Genomic DNA, 24,015 nt, shown 5'->3' on the forward strand with positions numbered 1-24,015 from the left:
GGGAATTGATAGCTATGACTTCTCTGGGGAGATATAGATATAGATATAGATAGCCTGGTACAAAGGCTTGTTAAAAACCAGCAACCTGGGCTTACCTGGTAGCACAGTGGTTCAGCGTCTGCCTGCCAATGCAGGGGACACGAGTTCGAGCCCTGGTCTGGGAAGATCCCACATGCCACGGAGCAACTAAGCCTGTGCGCCACAACTACCGAGCCTGCGCTCTAGTGCCCATGAGCCACAACTACTGAGCCCATGTGCCACAACTACTGAGCCCACGCGCCTACAGCCCATGCTCCGCAACAAGAGAAGCCACCGCAATGAGAAGCCCGCACACCACAACGAAGAGCAGCCCCCGCTCGCCACAACTAGAGAGAAGCCCGAGCGCAGCAATGCAGACACAACGCAGCCAATAAATAAATAAATAAATAAAAATTGAAAACAAACAAACAAACAAAAAAACCCCAGCAACCTTCCATCCTCATGATCTCAGTAAACAGGCACCGCTGATTATTAGAGATTTAGTTGGAGCCCTTTATCCTCCTGCTATGTTATAATTTGCATCTGAATGAGGCTTCAAGTAGCAACACCAAGAATGGCTTTGGCAGGAGAGGGAGCATAGCCAGGTACTGGGTTGACGGAAAAGCTAAGCTAAAATGAGGGGACACCAATTTCTTCCAGGCATCCAGGAGAGGGGCTTTGGATGTGAATGCCCAGGGACCGGGCAGGCACTCTGAGTGAGTGAGACTGAACTCGGGGTGGGTGTAGGGGAGATGGGAGGCAGCTGAGCCACTGCCCAGCTCCAGCCAATGCCTGCCAGACAGAGCTGTGCTTCTAGTGTTGCCAGGTTTTTCTCCAAGAAAAGTTAGAATCTGATGTTTATGTGAAATCCCCCTGAATTTATTTGTTCATAAAGTATTGCAGTTTTTAGGAAAGTGAAAGCCAACAGAACCCAAGGGCTGGTCTAATACAGGCCACGGCAAGTCCCAGCTGCTCCTCCAGGAAAGTCAAAGGAAGCCCTGCATGCCTTCGGATGGCTGGCTGGCCTGGGTGGTAATGGCAGTGGGTCGTCCTCTGACTTTGATGGACTCTTGCTGTGGCTCCAGTACTGCTCCTGGGGACGTAGAGTAAGGCACTGCTGGCAATGTGACCTGGGGGTTCTGTTCTCCCCAGTCAAGGCTGCTTTAACTCTGTTTTCCTTTCTTATCAGCTACTCGACCTGCTCTGCAACTCGAGGGATGAGAAGGTGAGAGCTGGGAGGAGCTGATGGAGGTGGGGATTCTCATTGCTATGGAAACACTGTGGGTCCAAGGGGTGTGGTGAGGCCACTGGGATCTTCCTCACGCAGGTCCCTGACGCAGCTGGGAGGACAGGAAAAGAGAGTGAAAGAAAAGAAGTGGCCTTGAGTCTGTCTGGAGCTGGAACTGAGGAATCCTGAAGCACCAACACACCCTCATCCCAGGGGGAGCTGAAGCAGAACTGGGTTCCCCGCAAGGCACAGGCATTAATGACACAGGCTCTCAACTGTCACTACACTGTGGGATAAGATGCTGCTCTGGGTGCCGGGGTACAGACGTGGGTGGGAAAGGCATGTCCCTGTCCCCACAGACCTCACAGTCACGGGGCACAGACAGACACGGGTCAGGCACACAGGACACGCCAGCAGCAGGTGATGAGTGCTGGGGAAAAAATCAAGTGGGATAAAAGCTAGAGATGACAGGAGGGGGAAGGACACTATTTCAGACACTCGGTCAGGGAGGGTGACATCTGAGCAGAGACCTGAAGGCGGTGAATACCCATATGGGGAGGCTGTTCCAGGCCAAGGGAGCAGCAGGTGTCAAGGCCCTGTGGTGGGTGGAGCTTGGCACAGGGAGGAATGGCAGGGGGGCTGGCCTCGGGGAGCGAAGGGAAGCCTGGGGGGCAGCGGGGGGTGGACAGGTCTCATGGGACCCTGAGGCCACGTAAGCCCCAGAGGCCTCCTGCTACTCCAGGAGGCCACGCCCACCTTGTTTGCTGCTACGCCCTGGCTCCGGCATTAGGATCGTTGTCAAATGAATGGATGGAAAACGATTTCAATTCCGAACCTTGTCAATCTCAGTATTTGTGAATATCATTAAAACATATCATTTCCTCCTCCATCTGCAGTAAAGCAGAGCTGAGAAATTTAAGTCCCCTTCAGATCCTACAAAAGATCCTATAAATAAGGGCCAAGGATCTTGTGAACAGCTAAACAAACGCGCCAGCACTCTGACACTGGGGGTGCGAACCCCAGCATCAGTGCGAGGCTCGGGCAACATCAGGATAAGCAGAACCTGAGATTCGTAAGCTCCTGCTGCATTTCCTGCCTAGAGCACTTATAAAGTCAGTCGAAGGAGAGCCCCTGCGTGGTAACCCTTGCCTGTTTATTGCCACTATGTGGGCAAGAGCCCCGTCTGCTTGTGCCTCAGTGGCCTGGGGCTATGGTGGAGCATCGCGCCCAACATAACTATCTGTTCTTGGCCACTACAACCCTACGATCACCTCTTCTTGGAAAAGGATAATCAGGAAGGCATTTTCTTGCAGCGGGGTTCAGCTTTGTCTGCACAAACCTTCTGCCCTGAGCGCCTTTCATCTGGGAGGGAATGCTCCTCCAACAACACGATCGTTGGGTCCTGCCTGTGCCCTTTGAGTCATATTAGGCTAAGAAGATGCTTTTAAAAATTAAATCAGGCTTTCTCTGAGTGAAGGTCAAGGCCACAGCTCCACCACCAGAGCTCTCCCCACCCATGGCTTCCCAGAAACGCGTGTCCACAGTGCCCGTGTCCTCCTGAATCACATCCCCGCTGCCCAGCTGTGTAGACTGTGCGTTTCCTCATTGCACACGAGGTCACCGCCTTTTGATTCCATTGGAAGTTCTCCTTGCTCGCTTGGGTGAGCCGTTTCCGCACTGGCCTGAGCACCACGTGAGGGTGGATTTATTCTCATCACAGATCTGGAGAACGGTGGATTTATTCACACAATAAATCGTTGCCACCAGCAAAAGCCAAATGGCACATTTTAATTTATCCCAAGCTGCTCTTTTCTGGTTGAAAACCACTCCTCTACTGTTAACTTCACTTTCTCTTTGCTTCACTAGAACTTGGCTTTCATCTCTCTTGCAGGGAAACAAAAGAGTGTATCAATTCAGGAGATTTACCATGAATGCAGCACATGTCACAAAGAAGACGTGAGGACATGGGGGCTGTCCGGTCAGCTCACCAGCCAGGTGGCTTCTTCCCACTCGCCAGCTATGACTCGACAAGCTCAAAGTCAGAGTCTCAGCAAAATGACCCCTTCCCACATGCAAGGGACCTTTGATATCACCTGGGAATCCACTGAAAAGGCAAACATTACATCTGAGAATCACAAGGGTCTAACGTAGAGTTCGTAGGCCGGCAGCCCAAAGGCTGAAGCCAGCCTGCAGATTGCGTTGTGTGACTTTTTTTAAAAATTGGAAACAGATGCTAAGTTAAAAAAAAAAAAAAGAATAGGAAATCCACCTGAAAATCGGGATTCCTGGCATCTCTTGAAAAGTCCTATGATCTGACGTGGCAATCGTGAGCTGGGGGGCAGCTCCTGCTGCAGGCGTGGCATCAGTGATGGTCACGTGCCTGTAAGCCCGGAAACTGTGCACGATTTGTGCCGTGAAAGGTCCAGGGAAACATCTGGCTTAGCCCTGTTTTGTCCTGAGCGGCACATACTCCCTCTAAAATCCACCCAGGAGGGGGAAGGGGGCTGCCCGCTGGGACAATAGCTTACGTCTGAGTATTCCAGAGCCTCTGTGCATTTTAAGTTGGCTCAGCCTCGGCAGGCTACACGCTTCCCACAGCGTAGGAGACCGCGACAAATGGCCACAAATGCCTCCCACCTGCATCCCACCTGCAATGTGCCATATCGCCCTGTGACGCTGCAGCATCTCCCATCAAAAGGTGGGTGGAATCTGTTTCTCTAGCTGGGCATGGCCTGGTGACTTCCTTTGGCCAACAGGTCCTTAGCAGTCACGACCAAGCGGAGCCTAACTTAAGAAAGGACTTACATGCTGGGGTGTGTCCTCTCGGGCTGCCTGGAGACCACCAGGCGCTGGGTAATGAGACCACGTGGAGCAGAGACGAGGCGTCCCAGCTGAGGTCCTTGGGCCAGCGGGACTGCCAGACGCTGTGAGGGTGGCCGTGCGAGACCAGCCAGCCAGGCACCCACTATGGAACCGGCCAGCCCCCCTGCAGCAATAATAAAAGCATTGTTGCTTGCAGCCACTACAGTGTGGAGGGGATTGTTAGGCGGCAAGAGATAGTTGATACACCTGGCTTGTCCAGGCCTGTGCTCTTCTCATCTCTGAAGCTTATTTGGGGGCCTCTCCACAGGCAGATGCTGTCTGTAACCCTTAATACTCATTCTTCTGCTGCTGTCTCTTCGTGAGCCCAGGAATGCACGTGATTTTTAATGATTTTTCAAGGAAGGCAGTCAGCCCCCATCTCCCCATCCCTGACTAAATGACTTTACTCTTTCCTCGCATATTACAGTCCTTTGCTCTGCACCCGGCCCCTGAAGAATTTGTAGCAAAGTGTCCTGTGTGGTTAATTTTTGTAAGAAATGAGCAGCAGTTGCTTTCATCCTCCCAGCAGCAGCGACCTTCACGGCATCCATGTTTCCCTTCAGGGAACCACCTCTTCTCCATCTTCTCAGTCTACATGCTTTGGACAGATCTGGATCTGCCCCCACTCCTGGCCCTTTCTGGGCCCTTGAGAGAACAGGTGCCTCTCTCCCTGACTACAGAGACTGGAGATCGGTTCAGGGTAGAGCCGGTTCTTGGACTCTGCTGGAACTATTTGGAGAGGAGCAGTCCCTTTCCCCGGGGGTTGCTAAGTCAGTAAATGCGAGCCTGGAGCCACCAGGGACCATCTCCAGACCACGCCTGAGACTACGGATGTGGTTCTCAAAGTGTGGTCCCTGGAGCAGTAACATCAGTATCACCTAGGAACTTGTTAGGAATTAAAACACTTAGGCTCCACCCTAGATGCACTGAATTAAAAATTGGGCAGGGTCCAACAATCTGGTTTTAATTTGCTTGGCCAATAATTCTGATGCATGTTCAAGTTTGAGACCCACTGGACTCAAAAAGTAGAGCTAAGTGATGAAGAAACAGTTCCTGGTGATAGCATCATCTGAGTACCTGGATCCCACCATACCTGAGGGCAGATCTATAGTCCTGGACTTTTCAGGTCTCTGAGCGATACATTTTCCTTTGTTGCTTCAGCCAGTTTGCATTTCTGACACTTGCTATTAATAATGAACACTGACATATGCTATGAGACTCTGGACTTTGGCAGAATGGTCTTCCTGCTGCAGGTTTTCTTGACAGAAATGCTAACTGCGCTAACTGCAGGGCTGTTAGGGTCTCCTAATTCACTCACGCTGAGGGCTGTTACTTTATTTCTGTGGTTGGCAGCTTGTCCGGGTAAAGTGGTTCCGATATATAACTTCCCTAGAGCACTCTGACGACTTGGACAGTAAACTTTCTGCAGTAAAGACTGATCTTCTTTCACCTTCAACAAGACAACAGGTCTCTGGAAGTTTCCTGGAAGGCTTATTGATAGAGACTAAAGTAACCCAGGGCATGAGGCCCTTTCATTAGAACAAGGGACAGTTATAGTGATAGAGAGGAATTAAGCTCTCGTGGAGTTGTACCATATGTACATTTAATTGACATAAATTCAATTTTATGACCTTGGCCAAAGATAAAGGAGCAAGGAGAGAAATAACTCTTTTAAGAGAGCAGGCAATAGGTTACACTTATGGTAATGGCAGGCTATCTAATCCAGACCAACCTGTCCCTGGAGCACAACTAGAAAACCTGGACCAAATAGTAGTATAAAAATCTGTTTATAAAAAGAAATCTGTTTGAAGGCATGGAGAGTGAACAGGGCTGTGAAGGGTTACAGGCAGGAGAACAGAAACCTAGAGAGGTGACCCCAGCACCTGGGAAGTGTTTCCCCTCAAGGTGCTGCTGATTCTAAGAGCTGTTGCAAGGCTGAGAAACTGAAGAGAGCTGGTGACAGACTCAGGGCTACAGTCCGAGAGTCAGGGTGACCTAGAAAGAGCCAGGCGTGAAGGGCACAGAAAGGTTAACAATGTAGGCAAATCTAAATTACTATTGACTATTTTAATAATAATAATGATGTCTGGTGAGGTTTAATATCTAGAGAGAATTAAAATGCATGACAATAATAGCATTTAATTTTGGATGGGAGTAAATGGAGTTACACAGTTGTAAGGTCTCCACTGAATGAGAAGCAGTAAACTTGCTAATTTAAAGTAGACTCTAATAAGTCAAGAATACATGCTGCGATCTCTGGTAATGACTAAAGAATAGTAAAAGAATGTATAACTAACAAGCTAATAGAGAAGAAAAAAGAGGGATAATGTAAAGTAATCAGTTCAGAATAGGGCAAGAAAGGAGAGAAAAAGGAACATAAAACAGGCAGAACAAATAAAAAGCAAACAATAAAATGGCAGATTTAAACTTAAATATATCTGCAATTACATTAAACGTAAATGGACTAAATGTGCCCATTAAAACACATCGATTGTTAGAGGATAAAAATAAAAACCAATTACATGGGGTTTACAAGAGACAAACCCCAATGTAAGGATGCAGAATGTTTGAAACGAAAGGATGAAAAAGGATACGCTACATAAACACTAACCAGAAGAAAGCTGGTCAACTTTAAGACAAAAGCATTATTAGAGTGAAAAAGAGACAACACATGGTGATAAAAGGTTCAGTTCACCAGGAAGATATAAAAAGGCTGATTTTGTATGCCCCCCAGGAAGATGTCCCCCCCACAAACAGAAAGTAAAGCATCTAAGCAGTCCAGATTTTGCCTGGACACGTGACAGCTGGTTTGAGTCTTCTGTCCTTTCAGCAAGTCTCAGGGTCCTGTGCCTCTGGAGGAAGGAATATCTCAGTGACCTCAGCATAATGCCAGTGCTTAGAGTCACATTTTCCCTACAACCAGACCCTAAACAAGGCCAACTGCTTCATCTGGGGCTTGAGCAAGAAGCTGTGATTGTCCCCACCCTGGAGGAGCAATGACTCTCTTGGGCTTCAGGAGAGGTGACATGGCTGTATGGGGTTTTCTAGAAGGAGCCACATACGCTGCACTTGATCATCAGTATGAGGGATTTTCAAGGGTAGCTTTAACCACCTGCACTTTTTTTTGACCTTTAGAACCTCATCCCCGTGGGACATGTGGCTCCAATGTCATCCCATTTCAGTATGAGGGTGGTAACAATGCCATGGTTTTCAACTTTCCTTTTTTTCAAATTTGGCCTATGTAGGAGCCATGTGTACTTAACAGATAAAGGCTGACCTCCAAACCTGTTCAAAATGAGGATGCCGCCACCTCAAACAGTGTCCTCTTTGAGGGAGTCAATGGGACAAACTGAGAACCAAGTGCCAGGGACAGCTGGTAATCTGATTTTTACCAGATGGACCCAGTGACATGTGCTGTTTATGTGAATGCATTGCTTCCTTGCCATGGTGGTCAGGAAACTCAAAGTCATGAGTGTGACACCCTGAGGCATTCATCTGTTCACCCCTTGGCGTCAACTTATTGTTCCTACTCTTGTTTTCCCTTTACCTTCATTTCCTTACATATTTGTTAAAGTCTTCTTGCACTACAAAATTTGTTAGAACATGTCAGAACTTCTTGGAGAAAGGCAGATTATAAATAATTAAAGAAGCTCGACTGCTCAAAAAACTGTACATGAAGGTGTGTGTTACAGTTGACTTGTTGAAGTCTTAACCTCCTAGTACCTGTGAATGTGACCTTATTTGGAAATAGGGTCTTTGCTGATGATCGAGTTAAGATGAGGTCATTAGGGTGGGTCTCAATCCAATATGACTGGTACCCTTATAAAAAGGGGAAACTTGGACCCATTGTATGCAGGAAAGCACCAGGTGAAGGTTGGAGTTATGTTGCCACAAGGCAAGGAAATACCAGAAGCTAGGAGAGAAGCCTGGTGCAGATTCACCCCTAGTGCCTTCAGAAGGAACATGGCCCTGCTGACACCTTGATCTTGGACTTCACAGCCTCCAGAAATGTGACGCAATAACTTTCTATTGTTTAAGCCAATCAGATTGTGGTACTTTGTTACAGCAGCCCTGGGAAATGAATACAGTATTTGAAATGATTTTAGCTGATACATGGTTTAACTTTAAAAATGTTAACTATATATTTATATTAATGAACATTAGAAAAAACAGAACAAGTGACTCCAACCTGTGGATTTTAGGCACGTCATTGCTTAGAACTAGACTGATGTGGGTATGTCGCAAGCAAATAGCAGTTTAGTTGACACATGAGGGGCCATGCAGTGGAGTGATTTAGAACAGATACTCTGCAGCCAGGTTTTAAACACTGGCTTTACACTTACTGGCTGTGTGACCTTGGACAGATTCCTCAACCTCTCTGTGCCTTGGTTTCCTCTGTATAATAGTGTTGATAATAGCAGTACCTACTGCACGGGGTTGTTTGGGTGATTAAATGCAAGATTAACACGTGTGGTACAAAACACAGCCTGGGCGCTGGTTCAGTGCTTTGTAAGTGCTGGTTCTTCATTTTATTACCCAGAAACGTAAATATTTAGTGATCATGGCCAGCACATGAAGGAGGGAGATCCCAGTGAGCCCAGTAGGACGGCTGGGAAGGGTGCTTGACTGCCACTGTGCTGCTCCCACTCTACCAGGGGCTCTGGAAGTTTCCTGCACAGTGGCACTCTACCCTTGGTTTCATTTCTTTTAACAACTTGTCTTTTTTTTTTTGCAGTACGTGGGCCTCTCACTGTTGTGGCCTCTCCCATTGCGGAGCACAGGCTCTGGACACGCAGGCTCAGGGGCCATGGCTCATGGGCCCAGCTGCTCCACGGCATGTGGGATCTTCCCGGACCAGGGCACAAACCCGCGTCCCCTGCATCAGCAGGCAGACTCTCAACCACTGCACCACCAGGGAAGCCCTTAACAACTCGTCTTGGAGGAATTTTCTAAAAAGCCATTTTTAAATTTTTCACATAGAGTGAACACCAGCAGTACAGACTGGAGTCCTGTCAACTCGAGCAGTGGTCAGTGGAGCCAGTCCAGGTGTAGAAGAAACAATGGCTCAGGGCTTGCCCTCCACACTCTCCACCAGCTGACCCTGAGCAAGCACTTGCTCTGAGCCACGTGCTCCTCTAAGCAATCTATCCATCCAGTCCTTTAATCCTTATACTGACCCTCAGAGGAGAGTCTTACTCTTATCCCTGTTTGGCAGATGGGAGAGTGAGGCCCAGAGAGGTTAAGTAACCTGCCCAAGGTCACAGAGCTGGTAGGTGGACGGGAAGGATTTGTACCAGGTGGTCAGGCTGCAGAGTCTGCCGGGCCTATTTTCTGCCAGGGTTTCTGGGCTGGTGGGCTGTCAGCGCAGAGCTGCTGGTGGGCTGTCTCACCACCCTAAGAGCCTTTCTGAGAATGTAGGGCATAAAGGAGAAGCTGTGGCAAGAGGTGGGGAGAGGCAGACTGCTGACATACTTTAATTACTGGGGTCTGGCTGTGCCCAAAGATCACACCACCTTTGAAAGTTCATTTACATGGGTTGATGTAGATGCTTTTCCTTCAATCCACTCTTTTTATCACTTGCTATCTAAAAATGCTTTGCCTTGTGTTAGTACGGTCTTTTCCCCCCATTAGTTTGCGGCTTGATAAGGGTTAATCAGGGAATGCTTGGGTGCCACGTTAGCCAGACCTCCACCTGCAGCTCTGCCTCAGGGCTCCACCGGCACCCAGAGCCTCCCGAGCCAGGGCACTGGAGGGTCCACACCACCAGGCGCAGCCCACAACCCAGGACCGAAGGGAGGGTCCCTCGTCCACCCCGGGGTGGCAGCAGGCTTCTGCTCAGCACCGTCCCCTGAGCTCCCCAGCCAGGTGGAGCTCCACTTGCCCAGTGAACTTGCTTGGTGATGAAGCCAGTTTGGGCTCCTCCCCTTTCCTGTCCCCTTCCAGGGACCACCTCCCAACTCGATTACTTGTTCTGGAGACCTCATCTCAGAGTCTGGTTCCGGGGAATCCAAACAAGACAATATTTACATAGCAGGGAACAAACGCTCAGCAAGTGGAAGGATTGTTATCACTTCCTCCGCCTCCTTCCATCTGCCCTGAGCTGCTGGGAAAAGAGCTTCAAGCCTCAGGCCTCATGCACGGAGTGCACTGGTCCAGATCTGGGGACCGTGACTGTCTGAGTAGGGGTTGCTTCCTGCCACCAAGTCCCTTGGCCCGTCCCTGCAGGAAACGGTCCCTCCGGCTCCTCAGTAAACGTGGATGGAATGTCTTGGCCACAGAGGTCACTTGTCTAACAAGGCTGGCTGCCTGGGGCTGTGCCTGGGTGCCCTAGGCACCCCACAGCTGCAAATTCTGAGGACACCAGGATGCCTTGAGCTCTCTGAGCTTCTTTGGATCACAGCAATCAGAAGCAAGTTGCCCTCACAGAGTCACTCCAGCCACTAGTTTGGATCCACAGCCTCAGACTGAGATGTTTCATCTGCAGCCTCCAGTGTGTGCAGTCTGCTGGTTAAGGACACAGCAGTGGAGTCACTCCACTAGGGTTTGAGGCCTACATCTGCTGATTTCCAGCTGTGTGAATCACCTGCTCTGTGCCTCAGTTCCTCATCTGAGAAATGGACACAGTCGGAGAACCCACCTCAAAGCCTGGTGATAAGGATTATCATTTACCTACACATATAAATTACATATATAATTTACTTATACAGTAAGTGCCCTACATACGAATGAGTTCTGTTCCGAGAGTGGGTTCGTAAGTCCAATTTATTCATAAGTCCAACAGAATTTGCCTAGATACCCAACTAACACAGTCAGCTATATAGTGCTGTACCGTAATAGGTTTATAATACTTTTCACACAAATAATACATAAAACACAAACACAAAAAATAAAGAAAACATTTTTAGGGGACTTCCCTGGCAGTCCAGTGGTTAAGACTCTGTGCTCCCAATGCAGGGGTTGTGGGTTCGATCGCTGGTTGGGGAATTAAGATCCCACACGCCGTGCACGGTGTGGCCAAAAAAACAAACAAACAAACAAAAACAACAACCAAACATTTAAAATCTTACAGTACAGTACCTTGAAAAGTACAGTAGTGCAGTACAACAGCTGGCATACGGGGGATGGCATCGAGTGAACAGGCAAGAACAGTTACTGACTGGAGGAGGGAGAGGAGGTGGGAGATGGTAGAGCTGAAGGATCGTCAGCAATAAGAGACGGAGGGCGAGCTGCAATTTCACTGAAGCCTGACGTTGATGGAATGCATGTTCACATCTTTGAAAGTTTGCAACTTGAAGGTTCGTATGTAGGGGGCTTACTGCATATAGGTGAGTAAATTTCATATAGAATTTATATATATAAAAGTAAACTATATAATGTATATAAGTAAATGATAAGTAAACACATAGTAAATTGTAATAAATAAAAGCTTACAATGGTGGCTGGCTCATGGTAAGTACTCAATCAATGGACCCCCTCATTTCATTAGAAGGGCGGCACACAGACCTTTCACCATAAACTTCTTTGTACCTTTAGAATGTAGTATCATCTGCATGTATTGTTACGCATATAAAGTAAGCAAATTCATTTAAAAGTAAAAACAAAAATAAAACAAATTTTCAATTATAACCACATCTTGGTTTTAGACCCAGAAAGTAACTGTGACAGTTAATTTTAGGTGTCCACTTGACTAGGCCATGGGGAGCCCAGCTATTTGGTCAAACATTATTCTGGATGTTTCTGAGAGGGTGTTTGGGGGTGAGATTAACATTTTAATTGACAGAAGAAAACAGACTGCCCTCCATAGTGTGGGTGGGCCTCATCCAATCGGTGGAAGGCCTGAATAAAACAAAAACGCTGATCCTCCCACGAACAAGAGAGACTCCTCCAGCAGACTGCCTCCAGATTTCATCTGCAACACTGGCCCTTCCTGCCTGATGGCCTTCGCACTGGAACACTGACTTTTCCTGGGTCTCCAGCCTGCTGACCCATCGTATAGATTGGACTTGGCAGCCTCCTTTATTGCATGAGCCAATTCCTTACAACAAATTGCTCTCTGGGGGAGGGAAGGACTGGGAGTATGGGCTTAGCAGATGAAAACCGTTACATACAGAATGGATGGACAACAAGGTCCTACTGTATAGCACAGGGAACTATATTCAATATCCTGGGGTAAACCATAATGGAAAAGAATATATAAAAGAATGTATATATGTGTATAACTGAGTCATTTTGCTGTGCAGCAGAAATTAACACAACATTGTAAATCAACTATACTTCAATTAAAAAAAATAAATTTCTCCACCTCTCTCTCTTTCTCTCTCTCTCTCTCTATATATATATGTATATATATATGCATATGTATACACACACATCCTATTGGTTCTGTTTCTCTGGAGACGTTGACCAATAATACATTTGCTAAAGGTCAGCTCAGGCCTCGGGGAGGAGGTCCACCACGGCACCCCACTGACCCAAAGCCCAGTCCCAACTGCTCGGGGGTGCACACAGAACTCTTACTTGAGCTTGCCCTCTCCTGGTCTGGGAACACGGTCAGGGGCTGGGGGCTCAGGTTTGGCTCGGGTTTGCTGGGAATGAAGACCTCAGCGTTGTCCTTCCGCTTAGCAGACAAATTCCTTTCCTTTTTATTACCTGTAAAAAAACAATAGTTTATATGTCAAACACTGAGTGCAGGCAGAGTTGGGAAATTCTGTTTATTTGTGCATTTGTTTATTTGTGCGTTCACTTATTCATTCAACAAATATTGATGGAATCCCTGCTCTGTGCCAGGCACCATGCTAGTTTCGGATTTGCTGCAGACAACAAAACAAGTTTGCTGAGAGCCGTTATGTGCCAAGTACCACATTTTGGTAAATAAGTGAATTCTTCTAGGACACACACAGGTTTTCAAGTTTTAACATTTCTGAATAGGGACAAGTCTTATAAACAATGGGGTACTGGGTTTAATTGGCGGCAAGATACATAAAATAATGATGTAACCAAGGATATGCAAGAGCAGGAAAAGTATAGTAGGACATGTTTGCTGCCCTCGAGGCACATTCTTGCCAAGGAAAAGGATGGTTGAATGGATAAGAGAGCAGGGCTGGCACAGAAGAAGGGATCCAGTACCAGGGTCACAGGGGAGCATGCAGCCTGGAGGACGGGACTGGCAGGTATGCAGCCGACACTGAAGAGAACACTTACAGATGACCAGGGTGTCTCCAGGGCACAGAACAGGGGGGCATTCAGACACAGGGAACAGTGTGTGTGAAGGCTTGAGAGCTGACATGTGTGTGGCAGGTGAGTGGCTAGGGTCTGGGCTGGCGAGAGGAGCCAGACAGTGAAGGGCCCACGGGCCATGATTTTATAGTCAGTGTTTCCCAAAGTGGGGTGCCTGGACCACTGGTGAAACAGGTGATGACTGGGACTTCCCTGATGGCTCAGTGGATAAGAATCCACCTGCCAAAGCAGGGCACATGGGTTTGATCCCTGGTCCGGGAAGATCCCACATGCCGCGGAACAACTAAGCCCGTGCGCCACAAGTACTGAGCCTGCGCTCTAGAGCCCGCAAGCCACAACTACTGAGCACATGTGCCACAACTAGTGAAGGCTGTGTGCCTAGAGCCCGTGCTTTGCAACAAGAGAAGCCACCACAGTGAGAAGCCCGTGCACTGCAACGAAGAGTAGCTCCCGCTCGCCGCAACTAGAGAAAGCCAGCGCGCCGCAATGAAGACCCAACGCTGCCAAAAATAAATAAAATTTAAAAAAAGAAAGCAATTATCTATCTTAATGTGTATGGGAAAAAAATAAGCAACCAGTGTATCAAACCTTGATTTCATGTATATTATTGTGTGGAACAATCCTAGAATTACGGAAGAAAAGAAAGGAGTGAGGAAGGAAGGGGTGAGGGGGTGGAGAGAAAAGGAAAGAAGGAAAGAAGAAAGGTGACTGGTTTAAATAACAGCTAAAAAATAGTATGAGTGGTCTGTGAATTTGGCAAAAAAAAAAAAAAAATTGTGAAGAAGGTTTGCAAATGGCACAAGTCAGGGTAAAGTGGCTCCAGGCAGGAAAGCAGCTCAGGGGGCAGCGGGGCAGGCGGCTAAATGGAATAAAGAGAAAAAGCAGGGAGAAGAGTTAGGTCCCTGGACTTGGGAACCTCCAGCCTGGGAAGGCAGAAAACCTGGGAAGTGTCTGCTCAAATTCAAAGGAAATCCTGGGGCCTGTGGTGGCCCAAAGGAGGGAAGCCCCAGAATCAAGGGCGCTATGGGACACTTGGGAGGTCAGGGTAGATGTTGGGGATGAGTGTGGGGTCTGTCCGACTTGCACTAACCTCTCTGCTATCCCCCCTTGACTTTGCAAAGGACACGTGTTTCTCTACACTTTCTCAGGTGGCTGCTCCCTGGTTGGCCTGATATCCAGGGCCCAAGGGCAGACCTGTGTGTGAGCGAGAAGCCACCATGTCCAATGGGACAAGACAAAGAATGGAGAGGGGCCAATGCCCAAACGGAGATTGGCTGTCTAAGTGCTGAAAATATGCTGATGATGGTAAGAACGACAGCCAGCATGTATTCAGTTCAGCCTCCTGAGTGCCCAGGCACCGGGACGGGTCCTTGGCGCACACTGTCTCATGTGTTTCCTGAGCCATCCTAGTGGGCGGAGGGTAGGTAGAATAATGGACCTCAAAAATGGCCACATCCTAATTTCCAGAAGCTGTGACTGTGTTAGGCTACAAGGCAAAGGGGAACTGACTGTGCTCATCAGCTGATCTTAAACTAGGGACGTTATTTTGGATTATTCCGCTGGACCCAATGTAATCACAAGGGTTCTTAAAAGTGGAAGAGGGACAGAGTTTCAGTTTGGGATGATGAAAAACTTCTGGTGATAGATAGTGGTGATGGTTACACAACAATGTGAGTGTAATTCGTGACACCGAATTGTGCTCTCAAAAAGGGTGAAGACGGTAAATTCTATGTTATGTATATTTTGCCACAATAAAACACATGTGCGTGAGCAGCACACAGGTGGAAAAGTGCTGCAGAAGAGGAAGATCAAAGGGAGACGTCACTGTAGAAGAAAAGCGCAGAGAGATGCAACGTTGCCAGCTTGGAAGGCGGCCAGGAGCCAAGGTATGTGACAGCCTCTAGGAGCTGGAAAAGGCAAGGAAACACATTTTCCCCTAGAGCTTCCAGAAGGAACATAGCCTTGCTGACACTGTGATTTTAGCTCAGTGAGACTCATGTCAAACTTCTGACCCACAGAACTATAAGATAAAAAGTTGGTATTGTTTTAAGCCAACAAGTTTGGGCTAAGTTGTTATAGCAGCAGCAGAAAACTAATACATACTATTGCAGAGTAAGGCTCTGAGGTTCAAGTCGTTTGTCCAACAACACAGAGCTAGGAAGTGAGGGAATCAGGATTTGACCAGGCCTGCCTGGCTCAGAGCCCTGCCCTTAACCACTTCATTCCCTGTCTCCTGGCTCCCTCCTCTCCTTAAGACTGCCCTCCCGCAACGCTGGTGGAGGTCTGCCTTGGCCATCAAGTCTATACAAGGATATTTCTCAGGGCACCAAAGGACCCAGACTCTTGGTGCAATCCTAAATCATCAGGTCTTCATGGAAAGTGGCCTGGGTTCACTCATTTTGTACCACCCTCCCCCCACCCCTGGCCCCGACTCACTCGGCTGCAGCCATACTGGCCCTTTCTCTGTACTTGGGTACACCAAGCTCCTTCCCTCTCCAAGCCTTTTGTGCTTTCTGATCCCTGGACCTGGATTGCTGTTTCCATGACTGCTTTCTCTTCCTCATTCCTGTCCCAGCTTAAACATCACCTCCTCTGAGAAGGCTTTTCTGACCATTCCAGCTACTAGCATCCTTCTCTGACCCCCATCGCCCAACCAGTGTCCTGTTTTATAATCTTCACAACTTTCAAGACCATCAGGGTACCATTCTCTCCTCCTCCCTGAATTCCTAACCCATGACCCAGCCCTCCCCTTTCCAGTTAATAGAAAAATAACTTCTGCCTTTCTCTGTGCCGCTCATCCACTGCCCCTTGCTCACAAGGAGGACAAATGGGATGGGAGAGAGTGGGGGCAGGAAGCCATCGGGGCTCAGCCCAGGCCTTCCTTCTTCCCTCTTCTGTGGGCTGGGGTGGGGCGGGGGGTGCCGTCAGGTCACATGGCCCCCTTCTACCATGCGGATGCCATCAGCGGTCCAGCTCTGCCAACATCTGGGGTCAGGGGTCAGTCTACGGCAGAGGGGCAGTACTTTCAGTTGGAGAGGTAATCATTTGCTCACCTTCCATCCATGATCATTTCTCATTTGTTTCACAATTTAGAAGGGAAAGCAGAGTGGGGTGGGGTTACTTACTGGCTCCTCAAAGCCTAATTATCACTTTGTAACTTCATCTGGTTTATTTATTTAGCCTAAAGATTAAGAGTGCAGGCTCTGGGCTCAGACTGCTGCAGATTCAATTCCACTCTGCCCTTTCCTAGCTGTGTGACCTTGGGCAAGTTATTTGACCTCTCTGTGCTTCAGTTTCCCCTCTGTAAAACAAATACAATGACAGGACTTCCCTTGGGGTTGAGATTTAATGTGCGGGTGAGGATTTAATGAGGGACATAAGTAAAGCCCTTGGAATAGCTCTTGGCTCACATTAGTAACAACTCAGTAAGTGTTGGCAATTATTATTTATGTAGTTATGTGCTTATTGTCTGTTTTCCCTGCTAGGATTAAATGACGTGGAATGAGTGGGCCCATCTTGTCCCAGCGCAGTGCCTGGGGCATGATGCGTGCCCAGTGCATGAATGAACAGCCCAGAACCAAGCACATCTTTTCAGGTTACTGCTGACTGTTCTTGAGTAAACACTCAGGACCATCTCAGAACTCCAATCCCATGCTGGGGTCTCGGGAGACCTTGTAACAGGCCCCTCAGCCTCCTTCTTGCTCCCCTTGGTAGGAGCCTGTCTCCTGCTGGGGCTGAGAAGACAGCCGGGGGCTGCAGATGAAAGGGGCGGCTGAGAGCGGCGGTAGGGGGTGTTCGTGCCGCCTTCGTGTACTGCAGACTGGGCACCCGCCGCCTTCAGCAGACATCACCAGGGTCAACTCGGGGCCTGCCGAGCAATCTAATTGTTAAAAAATGTAAAATGGCAAGAAAGTGAAGTTCTCTCCTTTAGCTTTATGTCCAGTATCACTATTAAACTGCCTGGGGTCCAGTTGCTCCCCTTCTGTGGTCTGGTCCTCCACACCCGGAAGTGACTGTCATACCCACTCCCACCTCCATCCCCGCCACACCCCTGTTTCCAGGGCAGGGGCCCAGTCAACCCCCTCACAGCACTTCCCTTCCCCTTGGAGGAAACACAATCCACAGCAACGACGCAGCCCCAGTGGTTCTCATTCAAATGGGTCTGTTCATTGCTGTGACCACCAGATGCTTTAGCAGGTGGGCATAGCCCTTCATTTATTTTAAAGATTTCCCGAATGGCTTGAATGTGGCAGGTGAAGGCTGCAAGCTGGGGATGCAACAGAGGGGAAGAGCTGGCCTGTGCCCTGGCAGAGCTCACAGGCCTGAGGGAGAGAAAGGCAACTGCCGGCATTGAGACTAGTGTCATGATGATGCTACAGGAGCAGAGCAGGCACCGACCTAGCTGGCCAGGCTGGGAATGCCAAGAAGGCTTCCTGGAGGAAGCAGCCTCTGAGCTGAGTCTCGAGGAAAAAGCAGGGAGCCAGGTTTCATGGGTCAGAGTGGAGAGGAAAGGAAATGTGGTGATCTAGGTGGAGGGAACAGCCCAGCAAGGAGGTGAGAGCATGTTGGAGGGACAAATGTTCTCTTCGCTGGAGACATCAACCGTGGGGTGTAGATTTTCCAGAGCTGCCTATTATTATGTCCCCCCAAGACTCATAGGTTCAAGTCCTAACCCCCAGTACCTCAGAATGTGGCTGTATTTGGAGATAGGGTCACTAGAGAGGTAGTTACGGTAAAATGAGGCCTTCAGAGTGTGTGCTAAGCCAACATGACCGGTGTCCTTATAAGAAGAGGAGATTAGGACACAGGGACACACAGAGGGAACACCATGTGAGGACACAGGGAGAAGGTAGCCACCTGCAAGCCAAGGACAGAGGCCTCAGAAGACACCAAGCTTGCCGAAGCCCTGATCTTGGATTTCTAGCCTCCAGAACTGTGAAAAAAATTACATTTCCGTGGCTGTTGATGCCACCCCTGGTCTGTGTACTTTGTTACGGCAGCCTGGGCAGACGAATATACTCACTGCCCGATTTCAAACACTCCCTCATTTCTCCTTCCTTAGGTTCACTCATGCTTCCCCATTGGTTGGTCTTGGTATTTGGTTCAGGAAATACGGCACCTCCAGCTTTGGGGAGAATGCCCTAACCGTAACCCTCCTTGCCACCCACCCATTGTTCTGTTGACTCTACCTTCTAGGGTGATTTCTGAAAAACCTTCTCCAGTGGACAACTGCTGTTGGTGCCCAGCTGCTTTCCTTCTCCTTCAGATTCACCTTAATTTTCCTTTGGAAACTACTATCTCCATCCATGTGGTTTGGGTGGCGATAACCACACCCCCAGTCCTGTTGGCCGGACCTGGCCAATCAGAGCCACAGTGACTAGTTCAGAGATGTGACCCCACGTGGGTTCAAGAGCCAAGTCTGGGACTTTTGCTGGAGCTTTTAGGAAGAGAAATCCTCTTTCTGATGGAGTTGCAAAGCCAGTGTCTCAATTCTGCGTCTATATGTGGAAAGCCCACTTTAGAATGGTGCCAAGACAAAAGAAGGAAGAGAGAAGAGGGGGAAAAGGAAGAAGGGAAGGGGAGGGGAGGGGAACGGAAATGAGTCCTACTGCAGCCCTGGACTCCTTAGTTATCCAAGTCAATAAATAGTCCCTTTTGCTCAAGTCAGTTTCACTAGCCAGTTGCCACATAGATGCTGGTAAACTTCCTACAATGCACAGGACAGCCCCCTACAACTATCTGCCAGACATTTACCATCTGAAATTTCAGGGTCGTCTGTAAGCTTCTGGGAGCCTTCACCTCTTGCAATCAGCAGAGACCTGAGTGATATATACCCCAGCCTGTGAGATGGTCTACCCAAAGCTGAATTCAAAGTACCACTGGAAATTTAAGTCCTATTATTAGATCCAGAGACATCAAAGGCAAAGATATGCCACATAAGACAGAGCTTACTTTTGGAAGCTGGGTTAAATTCCAGCACTACGAGGGTATCTGGGCCCTGGGGAGGGCGTCCTTCTGACTCCTGGTCCTCGGAAACATTCTTCTGCATCGAGTCCCCACTGGGAAGAGGGGAGTCATCTCTAGGACGACGCACCAGCACCTGGTCCTCAGGCTCCGGCTCAGAGAGTACATCTTCTTCGATAGAGTCATACTCATCACTGGAACCATCCTCTTCTTTCCTTTGTAGGTTGACACTAAGTTCCAGGCTTTTTCTTAGCTCCTGCCAAAAGTCAAGAAGAGAAGTGAAAAATAAAATATGTTCCTTTGAGGAAAAACTCTTTTGAAAATAGATCATTAGAATCAAAGAACTATTCCCATGAAGCTAACGTTTACCAAAACCATCTCAACCCACGTGTTATCCTCACTTTGAGGATGAGAAAACAAAGGGGCAGGGACAAATAAGAAACTCTCCTCTGGATGGAGCAGAGTTTAGTTTTATAGTATTAATTGTGGTTTTCTGTAGCTGTTTGCAAATTTTTTCATATGTTTTCTGCCTCTAAGAGATTGTAGATTTACAATCTTAAGACCAAGCATTAAGCTATACTTACAGTGATCAAAAAATTTATCACTGAAGCTAGGATACTTTGAATTTATTTATTTACTTATTTTTGGCTGCATTGGGTCTTCGTTTTTGCACGCAGGCTTTTCTCTAAGTCATGGAAAGCGGAGAGTGGGGGCTACTCTTTGTTGCGATGTGCGGGCTTCTCATTGCGGTGGCTTCTCTTGTTGCGGAGCATGGGCTCTAGGCACGCGGGCCCAGTAGTTGTGGCTCACGGGCTCTAGAGCGCAGGCTCAGTAGTTGTGGTGCACGGGCTTAGCTGCTCCACGCCATGTGGGTGGGGATCTTCCCGGACCAGGGCTCGAACCCGTGTCCCCTGCATTGGCAGGAGGATTCTTAACCACTGCACCACCAAGGAAGTCCCCAGGATACTTTGGAAGGGGAATAAAGGCACTGCTACATTTATACTGGGACGAAAGTGTACACTGGACTGTCTGGGGAAACCAGTATGTTTGGTTAGCCTCGCTATGCTATCCCTGTAGCCCTCATAGTAACTAACATAGTTGTGAGAGCGTGAGAAGCAATCAGGTTTACGGTTGACCATAAACTTAATGGTTGTGTGGGAGGCTGAACAATGATTCCCCAAAGATGTCCAAGTCCTTATTCCTGGACCCACTGAATTAGTGAGGGCTCATGTACAAGTGGGAAGCACCACATAGAAAACTTTGATCATCTTAGAGAAACCATCCTAAAAAGCCCAATGATAGAAATACGGACATCAAAGGTGCTGCTGGTGAGGGCTCAGGAAATCAGGACCATGTTATTGGGAACTAGAGGACAGAAAATCCTGTTACGTGGCAGCAGAATCTTAGCCAAACTGTGTCCTACAGTTATATGGTAAGAGGAACTTGTAAAGGATGAACTTGGATATTTAGCTCAAGAGAGTTCCAAGCAAAGTGTTAAAGATACAGTCTGGTTCCTTCTTGCTGCTTAGAGTAAAATGCTAGAGGAAAGGGACAGACTGAGAGAACTGTTAAGTAAAAAGAACTGGGAGCTGATGATTTGGGAAGCTCTCAGCCTACTGCAAAAGATGCTAAAAAAAAGCATGAAAAAGCCAGGGAAGGGTGCTCTGGAGAAAAAAACGAAGGGTGTGGCTGCACAACCTTTTGCCAAAACCTCAGAAGGATCTACAGTTTAGAGCAGCGGTCCCCAACCCCTGGTCCCTGGACCAGTACCAGGCCGCGGCCTGTTAGGTGAGGTGAGCAGCGGGCCGGCAAGCAAAGCTTCACCCCCATCGCTCACATTACTGCCTGAACCATCACCCCACCCCGTCCGTGGAAAAACTGTCTTCCACGAAACCGGTCCCTGGTGCCAAAAAGGTTGGGGACCGCTGGTTTAGAGTATTCAATCACAATGAGGGCTCTTTGAAGAGATTAGACATGTGACTCATGAATCCCCTTAGACATCTCAGCAGAAGCCAGGAAAAGGGATGGGATTAGCCAGGAAAGATTTGTGGAGGAGCCTCTTGTCTAGTGGAGTGAATCCTAGAGACATACAGAGGAGATGCACATGGTTTTTCAGACTGTTATACCAGCAGAAACACTGCCAGCTTGGACTCAGTGGGAGAGAGAAAGGACAAAATTAAAGAAAGCTGACAGGCTCCCAAAATTCTACAGACAGGAAACAGGTTAATAAAACTATGTAGGTGCAAACACATGCTACCCTTCATGAAAGAGGAAGAATGACTCCCAGGGTGCAGCCATGGGCCCAGAGGGCGGAATCCTGAGCCACAGAGAATTATTCCTGTGCCTTGAAACCTAATGGAGTTTGCCCAGTTGGATTTCAAAATTGATTGGGTTTGGTGACTCCTTTTTCCCTTTAATTTTCTGTCTATTGTAATGGGAATGTCTATAACTGTTATCCTGTGCCTGACCCACCACTGTATTTGGGAGCAGATAACTTGTTTTCTAGTTTTAAAAGTTCACAGACGGAGAGAAATTTTGCCCTAAGATGAGTAATACCCATAGACTCACCCCTAGCTAATTTAGATATAGATAATGAGCTTTTGGAGTTTTGAGCAGATGAGACTTAAATGATATTTTGCACTTAAGTTGCTACTGTAATGGGTTGAGACTTTTGGGAAACTTGGGATGGGATGGAAGTATTCTGCATGTGTGGTGGACATGAATCTTTGGGGGCCCGAGAGCAGACTGTTGTGGGCCCCAAAGATGTCCATGTTCTAATCACCTTGGATGATGAATATTACATGGCAAAGGGACCTTGCAGATGTGATTAACGATCTTGAGATGGGGGATATTATCGTGGATATCTGCCTTCTAAGGGGGAGGCAGGAAGATCAGCATCAGAAAGACAAGATACAAGGGTGGAAGCAGAGGTTAGGGAGGAGAGAAGATGCTACCCTGCTGGCCTTGAAGGAAGAAAGGGCACAAGCCAAGGAATGTAGGTGGCCTCTAGAAGTTGGAAAAGGCAAGGAATCGGATTCTCCTCTAGAGCCTCTAGAAGGAACATAGGTCTGCTGACATCTTGATTTTAGACCAATGAAACGGAATTTGGATTTCTGAGCTCCAGAACTGTAAGATAAACCATTAAGTTTGTGGTAAGTTGTCATGGCAGCAATAAGAAACTTGTTTTTTGTTTTTTGTTTTGTTTTTTTAGACATGCCTCACAGCTTGTGGGATCTTAGTTCCCTGACCAGGGATTGAACCCAGGCCCCTGGCAGTGGAAGCACTGAGTCTTAACCATTGGACCACCAGGGAATTTCCCAGGAAACTAATATAGCTATTGATCTTTTATAGCTCTCTCCCTCCCGCCCTGCCCAATATCAAGTATCAGTGATATTTATCGAGCAAATAGAACACTGCCTGGCACATAGTAGATGCTTGACAAATACGTGCTGAATGACTAATTTATGTCAGTGACTGGGTAGAAGCTGTAGGCAGGGGTGGAGAGCACCCACCTGCCTTGGCGGTGGCATTAGTGATGTGACTCTTAGAAAGTTACTTAACTCCTCTGATCTGCATTTTGCCACCCATAATAATGGGTTAACGAATCCCAACGTCACTGAACTGTTTTATTAAAGCAGTGGTGTGAACTGGGGTGATGCTGTCCCCTCTCCAGGGGACATTTGGCAATTATTTGGAGATGTTTTTGGTCAGAACTGGGGGAAAGGAGTGCTAGCGGCATCTGGTAGGTGGAGGCCAGGGATGTTGCTAAACATCCTAGAATGTACAGGACAGTTCCCACAACAAAGAATTATCTGGGCAAATGTCAACAGTGATGTGAGTGAAAAACCCTACATTAAAGTGAGCACATATTCACCAATGGCATTTCAAAGATAACAGCAAGGTCTTCTAGTTGAGTGTATTGATGTGATCCATGCAACCTTCACAGAAGCCAGACTGAAGCCATGGCTCATGTCTTCAAAGTCTGACTGTGGTCGGCAGTTGGAGGGCGAACAGGTTGACTGCTCCTCCGTGGGGAGACCTGAGTTCCTGGGGGGCCTGCTGTTAACAGCAACTGCAGTGCCTGTAAAGCTAGTAATCCTTGACTTTACAAAACATTTTCAACTCCCTCCCCCATTTGATCCACACAGTGACCCTGCAACATAGATGGGTGGAGTGCAACTTGCTTTGGTGATAACGTGAACTCCGGCCACAGCAGGATAAGCAGTTGGTCCCGGTTCCCGGTCCACCCCACCCATCTCAGATGGGATCATCTTCAGTTCTCTGTTCTGCAGGGGTGGAGGCAAGGCTAGGTGAGAAAACAGGGGGCAAACCCGGTATTCTCACCCAGTCACGGTGGAAAAAACGATAAAAGCGATGCCAGCTAAACTGGGAGATTCCCGGATGGGAGACTGCTGTGACTGTCCAGGAGATGTTGGTCGGTCCCGGGGCCCAGAATCCTCCCCACTGATGCCTAAGGCCGAGTGGAGCTACCAGCCACTGCCAGTTCCAGGAAATAGCTGGATGGGGCATTAGGATTCTAGAACCCACGGTCAGCTGAGCAGGTTCCCTCCAGCCTCTTCGTCACCTTCACCTGTGGTAGCCCCCTATTTTAAGTGACTGAATTTCTGGAGTCCCCACAAGTCGGAGGACCGAGGCCTAGAGCCTTTAAGCTGGTCCGACCTGTCACAATGATTAAGTGGCAGGGT

At 48.2% G+C, this 24,015-nt stretch overlaps 1 protein-coding gene and 1 long non-coding RNA gene across 8 annotated transcripts in view; one reads left to right on the forward strand and one right to left on the reverse strand.

The window, feature by feature from the left end:
• Positions 1-8,862, forward strand: part of LOC137207002 (uncharacterized) — a 28,674-nt gene extending 19,812 nt beyond the window's left edge. The window contains exons 3-4 of the long non-coding RNA XR_010934905.1: positions 1,208-1,243; positions 3,138-8,862. This is a non-coding gene — a long non-coding RNA (uncharacterized lncRNA). The remainder of the gene's footprint in view (positions 1-1,207; positions 1,244-3,137) is intronic.
• The window catches only part of KATNIP (katanin interacting protein), a 200,858-nt gene that overhangs the window by 84,717 nt on the left and 92,126 nt on the right, over positions 1-24,015 (reverse strand). For all 7 annotated transcript variants that reach the window (XM_067706309.1, XM_067706308.1, XM_067706311.1 and 4 more), the window contains 2 exons: positions 19,298-19,565; positions 12,626-12,757 (listed from right to left, as the gene is read on the reverse strand). In XM_067706309.1, the coding sequence (XP_067562410.1) occupies positions 12,626-12,757; positions 19,298-19,565 (400 nt within the window). The remainder of the gene's footprint in view (positions 1-12,625; positions 12,758-19,297; positions 19,566-24,015) is intronic.

This window comes from Pseudorca crassidens, chromosome 15, assembly GCF_039906515.1.
Source record: "Pseudorca crassidens isolate mPseCra1 chromosome 15, mPseCra1.hap1, whole genome shotgun sequence".
Classification (NCBI taxonomy): Eukaryota; Metazoa; Chordata; class Mammalia; order Artiodactyla; family Delphinidae; genus Pseudorca; species Pseudorca crassidens.